Source organism: Lithobates pipiens, unplaced genomic scaffold (genome assembly GCF_037356315.1).
Source record: "Lithobates pipiens isolate NorthernLeopardFrog02 unplaced genomic scaffold, aLitPip1_a1.2 Scaffold_28, whole genome shotgun sequence".
Lineage (NCBI taxonomy): Eukaryota > Metazoa > Chordata > Amphibia > Anura > Ranidae > Lithobates > Lithobates pipiens.
This window is the reverse complement of record NW_027507789.1, coordinates 67,978,090-67,990,269: the sequence shown is the minus strand read 5'-3', so window position 1 is coordinate 67,990,269 and position 12,180 is coordinate 67,978,090. Positions and strand designations below refer to the sequence as shown.

At 44.7% G+C, this 12,180-nt stretch overlaps 1 protein-coding gene across 2 annotated transcripts in view; it reads right to left on the bottom strand.

Annotated features, from left to right (window-relative positions):
* The window catches only part of TRIM65 (tripartite motif containing 65), an 86,983-nt gene that overhangs the window by 48,630 nt on the left and 26,173 nt on the right, over positions 1 to 12,180 (bottom strand). Inside the window, exon 2 of one of the 2 annotated variants that reach the window (XM_077459371.1) lies at positions 6,771 to 6,866. The exons of the other annotated variant lie outside the window; for it this stretch is intronic. Within the exon in view, the coding sequence (XP_077315497.1) occupies positions 6,771 to 6,866 (96 nt within the window). The remainder of the gene's footprint in view (positions 1 to 6,770; positions 6,867 to 12,180) is intronic. 2 annotated transcript variants of the gene reach the window in all.

Here is a 12,180-nt window from a genome sequence, read left to right as displayed (position 1 = left end):
CTGAAACTTTCTTGCATACACACGATCACACCAAAGTGCGATTGTTAAGAAAGCAGTGACGTACAACAGGACTAGAAAAGGGAAGTTCAATAGCCAGTAGCCAATAGCCTCGGTCTCTTACTTGCTTCAGAGCATGCGCCGTTTTTGGTCCGTCGGAACAGCATATAGACGAGTGGTTTTCCCAATAGGAATTAATTCCATCTAAATATTTAAAACATGTTCTATTTCTAGGTCCGTCAGAATTTTCGTAAAAAAAGTCAGACGAGACATACACACGAGCAGAATATACAATGAAAAGCTTCCATCTACTTTTTCTGTCAGACATTCCGCTCAGGTGTACGCGGCATTAGAATTAGTTGTCCTTTTATTGGAAGCCAGACACCCCAAACAGCACATATTACATTTGGCACCCCAGAAAGCATGTGGAAATCCTAAAAGCCACATAGAACCTACAGGACACAAGGGCTCAGATTCACAGTTCCATAAGGATAAGCAGGACTTCTATGAATCTCTCATTGTAAAGTCAGCTGATAACGCCATACAAACCAGAAGGGCTGCAAGTGTGGTGAGTCTTTTCTATGTATATGCAAAAGTTTACATTTTTTTGAATGATATCAGGTACAAGTGGTAATGAATGAAGAATATTGAATGCTAGAAGAGCGATTTGTTTTTGGTTTATTTGTGAATTGTAAGAGCTAAAGGCAATTGAGTTTGGTTTGTTGCTCAGTGCAGTGTTGGAATGTTAGTACTAAGAGTTGTGTATTGTGTGGATTGTATAGTTGTGAAATGGAACTTGTGTATACATATGTTAAAAAATATTCCTCTGCCAGTTATTCATGAACCTCTTAAAAGCCACTATTGTCTCAGTGTCAGCAACATAATAGCAGATTATTGGGTAAACAGCTAACAAAGAAAGTGAAGAACGAAAGGTTGACAAATTAAATTGCAGTGTTGCTATTCATGCAAATGGGGGGGAAGTGGGAAGCAGAGAGAAGACGTCTCAGGGAGTAGAAAATTTGTGAAAACCTTCTAAAGATTGCAACAGCCTCCAGTATTGAAATGAATTGCAGGCTACAGCTGGCAATTTGTCAGGAAGAAACTGTGAGCTACAAGAACAGCTTCAGAGGTGCAGCATGGAGTGTGATACAAAGAGCAAACTTTTAGAGTCATTGCAAATAAAGTTGTCAGAGATGGAAGTGTTGGTTACGTCTTTAGAAAACTAAAGGCCCTGCATGGCTAGGCCACAGACAGCCGCGCGGGCCCCCCGCTGGGGTGGCGGGGAGACGGGCCCTCCGGGGAGGACGGGGACCCCGGCGGAAGGGTACTGGTACTACTGGCTGGTATTGATACTGGTGGCTGGTACTGGTAATGCTGGTGGGTACTGGTACTGCTGGCTGGTACCGATGACTGGTACTGGTGGCAGGTACTGATACTGCTGGCTGGTACTGATGACTGGTATGGATGATGGGTAGTGGTACTGCTAGTGGGTACCGGTACTGATGACTGGTACTGCTGGTTGGTACAGGTACTGTTGGTACTGGTACTGATGGCTGGTTGTCACGTACCTTACAGCCGAGTCTGAAATGCTGAGGGTGGCCTCTTGCATGGTTCTGGTCCCAACACCCCTGGTAGTGGTGACAGGGAGTGCTGGGGCAATGAAAGGGTGCAGGTGCCTGCAGGCTGAAGGCTGGAGCTTAGAGGTACAGGATCCTCTCGGAGGAATGCATGAAGACTGATCACCAGAACTCAGCGGGAGCCAGACAGGTTAGTAAGGACTCAGGAACAATTGCAGCATCAGGAACAGGCAAAGGTTGGCAACTGGCTGGCAACAAGGTGCATAAACGGAAGGCTAGTTCATAGTCATGGACAGGCAGAGGTTGGCAATGGGCTGGTAACAAGGTACAGAATCAGGAAGCGTAGCCGTAGTAGAGAATCCAAGCCGAGGTCTTTATAATCAGTATAGGTAGATAACAGGCAGGGGTGATCCAGGAGAGTGGTCAAGGAAGCCAGGTAACAGGTCAAACAGCAATCAGGAACACAGGAACAAACTGAAGATGATCCAGCACTGGTATCAGGCAGAGACTCTGTTTATATAGGGCACCATGCGACAGGATTGCCGGACGCGAATGTGCGTGCGGGAATGCGCACACACATTTGTATGGGCACACACGTTTGTATGGGTGCGCCAGTGCGCGCGTTCATTCCGGAATTCGTTCGTATCTGACGGGGACACTGCGCATGCCCATTGGCATTAGCGGAACTAGCCAATTAGCCACTGCTGCACGGAGAAAGGCATTAGCAATGTGAGTTCTCTGACAATTTTACTGCTGGTTGGTACTGGTACTCCTGGCTGGTACGTCTGGCTGGTACTGATACTGGTGGCTGCTGTCCCAAATCGTGGGTTCCTGTGTCCTAACCCGCCATCCCCGAGCATAATTGTGACAGAAGCATGCAGCTGCAGTAGAGAGTAGAGCTGCTTCCTGACACAGGCGGAGTACATTTGGTATCACTCCACCTGTGAAGGAGCCAGCGCTATACAGGAAGCATCAGCTCTGCTTCCTCTAGCGGAGGCTCAGTTCTTCGCACTAATGCTTGGAGATGGTGGTTCGGGAACCCCCAATTTGGGCTTGCCGACCTGCCATCTCAGAGCAAGACATGGCAGGCCACATCGGAGACGTGGCGGGCCAGCGGTTGGGCACCCCTGATGTAAATGCATAATCAATTACCACATGGTACCATGAGCTTGTTAATTAGCAATTGTTTGCAAACAATGAAAAAAAAAAAAAATAGTCGAGCATTAATGGATTAAAAAGTTACAAATGAAGTTACAAATGTTGTGATGCGGTACAGATGTTTTGTTTTTTGTTTTTTCCATTAACTAATTGTCTTTCAGATTGAAATTAGCACTTACTCTTCTCATGAGGAAAGTCCATGGATGTCTTTAAAGCGGAGGTCCACCCTAAAGTGGACCTTCCGCTCATCGGAACCCTCCCCCCCTCCGGAGCCACAATTGGCACCTTTCAGGGGGGAGGGGGGTGCAGATACCTGTACAGTACAGGTATCTGCACCCACTTCTGGGATAGCTCTCTGCGGAAAGGGGCGTAGATTACCCGCCCGCCCGCCCCTTTCAGCAAGTGCCCCGCTGCCTGCTGGGAAACACACAGATCCCAGAGGCAGCGAGGACCGTCCTTATTGCGCAGCGCGACTCGCGCATGCGCAGTAGGGAACAGGGAAATGAAGCCGAAAGGCTCCATTTCCTGATTCCCATACCCAAGATGGCGGCGGCAGCACCCGAGAGACGATCTAGAGATCGGCTTCGGGTGCCGACATCGCGGGCGCGCTGGACAGGTAAGTGTCACTATTTTAAAAGTCAGCAGCTGCAGTATTTGTAGCTGCTGGCTTTTAAAAAAAAAAAAAAAAACGCGGAGTCCCGGTGGACTCCCGCTTTAATTAAAAGTTGAGTGTTTGTCATTGTTTTATGGTGGTTGTCTTGTCATGTTGTTTTTGTGTGATAATGGCCAGATTTTTCATGTTTCTTATTGTTTGTTTTTTTACTTTTTTTTCCTTCAATTTATGTGTAATTCTCTTTTTGTATTTGTTTTAGTTTTCGTGATTTTTTTTTGATTGCTCTTAGTAGGTATTGATGTTCTACTTTAAGACCCACTGTTTGTGTAAGCAAATATTTTAGTGGCCAGCTATACTGTTTTTTTTTTTTTTTTTTTTTTTGCATCAGTATACAGCACGCCATGATCTCTCTTCATCAAATTGTGGCTAACTTTGCGCCCTTGTTACTTTGGTTCCTTCTTCTTGTCGCCACCATTTTGCCTGTTGGCAGTGCTATTTTCACATCACATGCAAATCTTTTTAACATTTTCCTCTATTTAATTCTTTGTTTATTTTATTAAAGTTTCAGAGAAGAAGTATATTACAAAAAGTATGCTACCCATTCCATTTTCATATCTATCCCCAACCCCCCCCCCCAAACCCGCTCCCTCCCTCCCCTCTCTCTCTCTCCATCTCTCCCCCGCGCTCCCCCCCTCATTTCCCCTCGGATCCACTCATTCTGAGATATTCCCTTGTTTTCTTGAACTCCAGCCATTTTCCCCACTTACTAAAGTAAGTTTCCACTTGGTCCCCTCTTCTAGATATTGATTCCTCCATTGATCTTACCCACTCTATTTTGCCTAACCATTCCCTCATAGATGGGGGTTCGGGGATGCCCCATTTCTTTGGGATCAGGCTTTTTGCTGCAATCAATAAGTGAGGAATCAATGAGTTTTTATATTCCCCCAGTGTTTTGTCAGTATCGTGAAACAGGCATGTCCATGGTTCCTTCTTTACCTCTTCCCCTGTTATTCGGAAAATATTTTCTATAATTTTCTCCCAGTATGGGCCAATCTTTCCACACTCCCACCATATGTGTGCAAAGGTTCCCACCTTATCGCAGCCCCGCCAACATAGTGCTGACATACCTGCTCTCCTCTTATGCGCTCTTTGTGGGACAACATACCATCTTGCCATTAATTTAAATGACATCTCTAATGACATATTGTCCCTAGATATTGTACCTGCTATTCTTAAGATCTTCTTTCTACGTTCCTTATCCCCCACGGTGCCCAACTCTTCTTCCCATTTTTTCAGGAATAGTGGTTCCCCTGGGTCCTCTTCCTCCTGTAGGATTTTATAAATTTTGGACATACTTTTTTTCTTGCAGCTCGAGTCCGAGAGCATTCTCTCCATTGGTCTGAGATCTCCTGTCCCTCGGAGTGGTCGAGGCAGAGTCTGAACAAAATGTTTAATTTGTGCATATCTCCAACTATCAAAGTTCCTACCTCCCGTGGCCAGCTATACTGTATAGTCTATGACAGGGATATGCAATTAGCGGACCTCCAGCTGTTGAAAATCTACAAGTCCCATCATGCCTCTGCCTCTGGGTGTCATGCTTGTGGCTGTCAGAGTCTTGCAATGCCTCATGGTACTTGTAGTTCTGCAACAGCTGGAGGTCCACTAATTGCATATCCCTGGTCTATGACATGGTACCTACAGTGGGGACGGAAAGTATTCAGACCCCCTTAAATTTTTCACTGTTTGTTATATTGCAGCCATTTACTAAAATCATTTAAGTTATTTTTTTCCTCATTAATGTACACACAGCACCTCAATATTGACAGAAAAACACAGAATTATAGAATTTTTTTGCAGATTTAAAAAAAAAGAAAAACTGAAATATCACATGGTCCTAAGTATTCAGACCCTTTGCTCAGTATTTAGTAGCAGCACCCTTTTGATCGAATACAGCCATGTTCTATCTTAGCCACCCTAATTGCAACCTTGCATTTCTTGTTGCATTCTTTATAAAGTTTGAATGCTGATGACAATCCCTCAACCTATTTTTTGAAGGCCTTCGCTTTAATACATTGGCATTTTTACATTGGTGTTAAGCCATCCAGGAAATTTTGTTTGCTTGTTTAAATTTATTACCCAATGGGATGCACTGGCTAATGCACTTTTTAATATGCTCTTAAAGCGAACCCATCTCTCCTCCGTGTTCTTTGTTCCTAAGATTTTATCCCAATTTATATCTTCTAGCAAGGATCATAGTTTAGGGAAGTTGGCTCTTTTGAAATTCAGTGTCTTTGTATTTCCCTTATGGTTCCTATTTGTGTGATTTATACTGAAGCCAATTGACCTGTGATTGCAGTTTCCTAAATGTTCCTGTATTTCCACATCCATGATCAGGTCTGTATTGTTGGAAATCAGTAGATCTAGTTGGTGCATCTACCATCTGACCCATGAAATTGTCCTGCAAGACATTTAAGAACTGGCGAGCCTTAGACTAATGCATGGTTCCCTCAGCCCGTCTATGTCTGGATAATTAAAAGCCTCCATTATGATAACACTTCCCATCCTTGCCGCTAATCCAAATTGTGATAGGAGGTCCGCCTCCCCCTTCTCCTTCAGGTTAGGGGGCCTATAGCATACTCCCCTTAGCTTCATCCCTTTGGAGCTCTACCCATAAGGATTCCACCTCCTCCCTAGCTCCCTTAGTGATGTCATCTCTCACATTCATGTGTACATTATTCTTGATATACAGGCATACCCCTCCCCCTTTCTTACCCTCTCTATCCCTACGATAAAGATTATACCCTTGAATGGTTGCCAGCCAATTATGAGAGCTGTTGAACCAAGTCTCTGAAATTCCCACAAAATCCAAATTCTCCACGTGCAACAATATCTCTAGTTCACCGATCTTGTCCATCAGGCTCCTGGCATTGGGGAACATGCCAAGTAGTTTAGACTGGATGCATACTATCTTCTTATTGGGTGTTCCGAGATTGCAACTAGGACTTAGTTACTATACTTACCTTGTCAACCTACCACTAATGCTCCCAATACTACCCTCTGGACTATGTTCCATGTTGACTATATCTACCTCTGGACCCTCCCCCGGATTGCCTAGTTTAAAAACCCTGCCTAAGAGAGCTGGTCACATTGTCCTGCTATGCAAATTGGATGCACATCCAATTCGCATAAGTGTGAACCCAGCCTAAAATGCAAATCAATTTATAACTTTGAAATGCGTTTTTTGGGGGGGATTTTTGTTATTCTGTCTCTTGCTTTTAAAGTAAACCTACCATTAAAATTATAGACTGATCATTTTTTTGTCAGTGGGCAAACATACAAAATGAGCAGGGGATCAAACACTTTTTCCCCTTTCTGTAGATTAAAACAATGAAGCATCAGCCTGGAGAACATTAATTATTACATACCTTAATATTCTCACTTTTACTGTTCCAGTCCTCAATCTCTTTTTCGATGTTCTCTTTCTGGTGACCATTGGATACTAAATCATTTAAAAGACTCGTCTGTAACATAGGAGAAAAATAAATGTGCAATCATGTTGTGTAGATCCATAGAGCCCTATTCAGACTTATACGTTGCATTGACATGTGTTAAAACAAGCTTTTTGCCTTGTATTGCGGCAATGTGTGATGTATTGTTTTATTATTCATTAAGTCACAATGATCTACTGGATTAAAGCTTTACTAAACCCTTCTCTCTTTTACAGCCAAATAAGCCGCCATCTTAGCTTGTTAGAGCTGCAGTTGCCATGGTGCTGCACATCATCGGTTATGACTGACACCAGCCATTTGATGGTTTGACAGTTTGGTTGAGAGCACAAGCAACTGTGGCAGTTATCATTCATGGCATGCCTTCAATATAACTGTTTAGGGAAACCATCAAATCAATGGGTTTAGCTCTGCTTTAAGTTCTGGATTAGTTCTTATTCACTTGCAACCCATTTAGGTCTCTAATCTCCAAATGCCCTGGTCTACCTTCTTATTACAGTTTTTTCATCCAATGGTTTAAAACCCACAATGCCTCACAACTTTTTTTCTGTTTATAGTCCAGACTCAGTGGAAATGTGTTTCCTGACCCCTCACCCCAGTTCTCTATACTGGCAGAGCTGAGTATTGGTCACACCTTTCAACACAGACTTGTATTGCAAAGGAGGAATCATAGAAATGTTGCTTTTCTAGTGGGAAGTGCTTAACCACTTTCAGACCGGACCATTTTGCTGGTCAATGACCAGAGGTCTTTTTACAATTTTTTTTTTTTTACACAAAGTTGTCACTAAATGATATATTGCTCACACATGCCATGGTTATATGTGGAATTGTACCCCAAAATACATTCTGCTGCTTCTCCTGAGTACGGGGATACCACATGTGGTTGACTTTTTGGAAGCCTAGCCGCGTACGGGGCCCCGAAAGCCAAGCACCGCCTTCAGGATTTCTAAGGTCATACATTTGTAATTTCACTCCTCACTACCTATCACAGTTTTGAAGGCCATAAAATGCCAATATGGCACAAAACCCCCACAAATGACCCCATTTTAGAAAGTAGACACCCCAAGCTATTTGCTGAGAGGCATGTTGAGTCCATGGAATATTTTATATTTGGCACAAGTTGCGGGAAAATTACAAACTTTTATTTATTTTTTTTTTTTTTCACAAAGTTGTCACTAAATGATATATTGCTCACACATGCTATGGGCATATGTGAAATGACACCCCAAAATAAGTTCTGCTGCTTCTCCTGAGTACGGGGATACCACATATGTGGGACTTTTTGGGAGCCTAGCCGCGTACGGGGCCCCGAAAACCAAGCACCGAATTCAGGCTTTCTAAGGGCGTAAATTTTTGACTTCACTCCTCACTACCTATTACAGTTTTGAAGGCCATAAAATGCCAAGATGGCACAAAACCCCCACAAATGACCCCATTTTAGAAAGTAGACACCCCAAGCTATTTGCTGAGAGGCATGTTGAGTCCATGGAATATTTTACATTTTGCCACAAGTTGCGGGAAAATTACAAACTTTTTTATTTTATTTATTTTTTTCACAAAGTTGTCACTAAATGATATATTGCTCACGCGTGCCATGGGCATATGTGAAATGACACCCCAAAATAAATTCTGCTGCTTCTCCTGAGTACGGGGATACCACATGTGGTTGACTTTTTGGAAGCCTAGCCGCGTACGGGGCCCCGAAAGCCAAGCACCGCCTTCAGGATTTCTAAGGTCATACATTTGTAATTTCACTCCTCACTACCTATCACAGTTTTGAAGGCCATAAAATGCCAATATGGCACAAAACCCCCACAAATGACCCCATTTTAGAAAGTAGACACCCCAAGCTATTTGCTGAGAGGCATGTTGAGTCCATGGAATATTTTATATTTGGCACAAGTTGCGGGAAAATTACAAACTTTTATTTATTTTATTTTTTTTTCACAAAGTTGTCACTAAATGATATATTGCTCACACATGCTATGGGCATATGTGAAATGACACCCCAAAATAAGTTCTGCTGCTTCTCCTGAGTACGGGGATACCACATATGTGGGACTTTTTGGGAGCCTAGCCGCGTACGGGGCCCCGAAAACCAAGCACCGAATTCAGGCTTTCTAAGGGCGTAAATTTTTGACTTCACTCCTCACTACCTATTACAGTTTTGAAGGCCATAAAATGCCAAGATGGCACAAAACCCCCACAAATGACCCCATTTTAGAAAGTAGACACCCCAAGCTATTTGCTGAGAGGCATGTTGAGTCCATGGAATATTTTACATTTTGCCACAAGTTGCGGGAAAATTACAAACTTTTTTATTTTATTTATTTTTTTCACAAAGTTGTCACTAAATGATATATTGCTCACGCATGCCATGGGCATATGTGAAATGACACCCCAAAATAAATTCTGCTGCTTCTCCTGAGTATGGGGATACCACATGTGGTTGACTTTTTGGAAGCCTAGCCGCGTACGGGGCCCCGAAAGCCAAGCACCGCCTTCAGGATTTCTAAGGTCATACATTTGTAATTTCACTCCTCACTACCTATCACAGTTTTGAAGGCCATAAAATGCCAATATGGCACAAAACCCCCACAAATGACCCCATTTTAGAAAGTAGACACCCCAAGCTATTTGCTGAGAGGCATGTTGAGTCCATGGAATATTTTATATTTGGCACAAGTTGCGGGAAAATTACAAACTTTTATTTATTTTTTTTTTTTTTCACAAAGTTGTCACTAAATGATATATTGCTCACACATGCTATGGGCATATGTGAAATGACACCCCAAAATAAGTTCTGCTGCTTCTCCTGAGTACGGGGATACCACATATGTGGGACTTTTTGGGAGCCTAGCCGCGTACGGGGCCTCGAAAACCAAGCACCGAATTCAGGCTTTCTAAGGGCGTAAATTTTTGACTTCACTCCTCACTACCTATTACAGTTTTGAAGGCCATAAAATGCCAAGATGGCACAAAACCCCCACAAATGACCCCATTTTAGAAAGTAGACACCCCAAGCTATTTGCTGAGAGGCATGTTGAGTCCATGGAATATTTTACATTTTGCCACAAGTTGCGGGAAAATTACAAACTTTTTTATTTTATTTATTTTTTTCACAAAGTTGTCACTAAATGATATATTGCTCACGCATGCCATGGGCATATGTGAAATGACACCCCAAAATAAATTCTGCTGCTTCTCCTGAGTACGGGGATACCACATATGTAGGACTTTTTGGGAGCCTAGCCGTGTACGGGGCCCCGAAAACCAAGCACCGCCTTCAGGCTTTCTAAGGGCGTACATTTTTGACTTCACTCCTTACTACCTATTACAGTTTTGAAGGCCATAAAATGCCAAGATGGCACAAACCCCCCCCCCCCAAATGACCCCATTTTGGAAAGTAGACACCCCTAAATTTAGGGGTACACTAGTGAGACTAGGTAATAAATGGCGGGTGCCCTGAAACTATAAAAAAAAACTAACCAACCAGCGTCACCTGTAACAGTTATATGGTGATCACTGGTGAAAGGGTTAACTAGGGGGCAATCAGGGGGCTTTATGCGGTAGTATATGGGGGTCCCTGGCGCTATAAAAAGCTGCGGCGAACCTAAATACCTACCTGCCTAACTAGCGTCACCTGTGACACTAATACAGCGATCAGAAAAACGATCGCTTATTAGGCTGGGTTCACACTGGAGCGATGCGGGAACGCCACAAATCCGCGGCGGGTTCCCGCATCGCATGCCTCCCGGCGGCAGTTCCCACTGCCCTATGCGAACTGCTGGGAGTGTCAGTGAAATGTTAATGACACCCCCAGATCAGTTCACATATCGCAGTGCGATCTGCAAACTCGGATCGCATGGTGTGAACACCCATGCGATCCGATTCTGCTGCGGACCAAAAAAAGGGTCCCGTGCGAGTTTGCGGCGGGTGTGGCGCGAATTCAGCCATACTATCTGTATGGCTGAACTCGAATCGCACAGAGATCGGATGTGATTTGCACTGCAGTGCGGTGCGAATCACATCCGTTCTCATAAACCGCTGCAATGTGAACCCAGCCTTAGTGACACTGGCGACGGGGGGTGATCACGGGGTTAAACCTTTATTGGGGGGGTTAGGGGGGTACCTTAGAACTAAAGGGGGCTAACCCTAACTGCCCTAACAGTTATTACAGTCACAAATGACACCAATGCAAAAAAAAAAAAAAAATGCAATTGGTGTCACTGTGACTGGGGGGGCAGGGGTAATTGGGGGGGGGTGATCGGGGGGTGTGAGTGTGCCTAGCATGTTCTACTGTGTAGTGTCGTGTTGGTGCAACTCACCGATCCTCTCTCCTCGGTGCCGGAACGAAAAATACCGACACGGAGGAGAGATTACATCACTTCCTCTGCCTGTGTTTACATTACAGGAGAGGAAGTGATGCAATGCTTCACTTCCATTCGTCAGGAGCGATCGCGAGGGGGTGGCCATGAATGAATGGCCACCCCCTCATCCCGGATCGCTCCTGAACGGATACCGACCACCGTTGGCACCGGGGGGGGGCCCGATCGGGCCCCCCACCCGCGGGAAGGCAGGGACGTACAGGTACGCCCATATGCCTGCCCGTGCCATTCTGTCGACGTATATCGTCGTGCGGCGGTCGGCAAGTGGTTAAAATAGGATTTTTATAACAGCTTACCTGTAAAATCCTTTTCTTTGAAGTACAATCATGGGACACAAAGCCATAGTGATTACTATGTGGGTCATAGGCCACCTTCAGGTGATGGACATTGGCAGTTGCGGTGCATGAATCTATGGTCGCTGCTGACACCCCCTATTCAGGTACCCAGCCCATTTTCTGGCACTGGGCATCTGAATTACACAGTTTTTTGGAAGCACCTGATTAGAGTTATAGGCTCTAATAAGCGCCCCAAAATGTGAGAGGTGGGCGCAACGCTGTGCGTTCGCTTCTCACTCTGCTGTATGTTTGAACCGCCTCTCAGCCAATCATGTTGCCATGTCTGTGTTACCTGTCACCTGAATGGCTGCAATGACAGGCGCTGTGATTGGATGCCTATCAGGTGTCCAATCATAACAGAGGACGAGAGGAGGAGGGACGGGAGAAGAAATCGGGATCGGGGAAGAAATGGAGGACACCAGACACCGCTTGCAGCCTGCAGCCATCACCCGCTGCCCACCAGAGACAAGGTAAGAGCCGGGCAGATGGCGGGCGGGGGGCACAGTGGCAGCACTTGGGGCACAGTGGCCCCAGAATTTTTCAGTTTTGTTTGCGCCCCCCAAAAGTTTTGAGCACTTGCCACCACTGGACACCCTAAACAGGAAG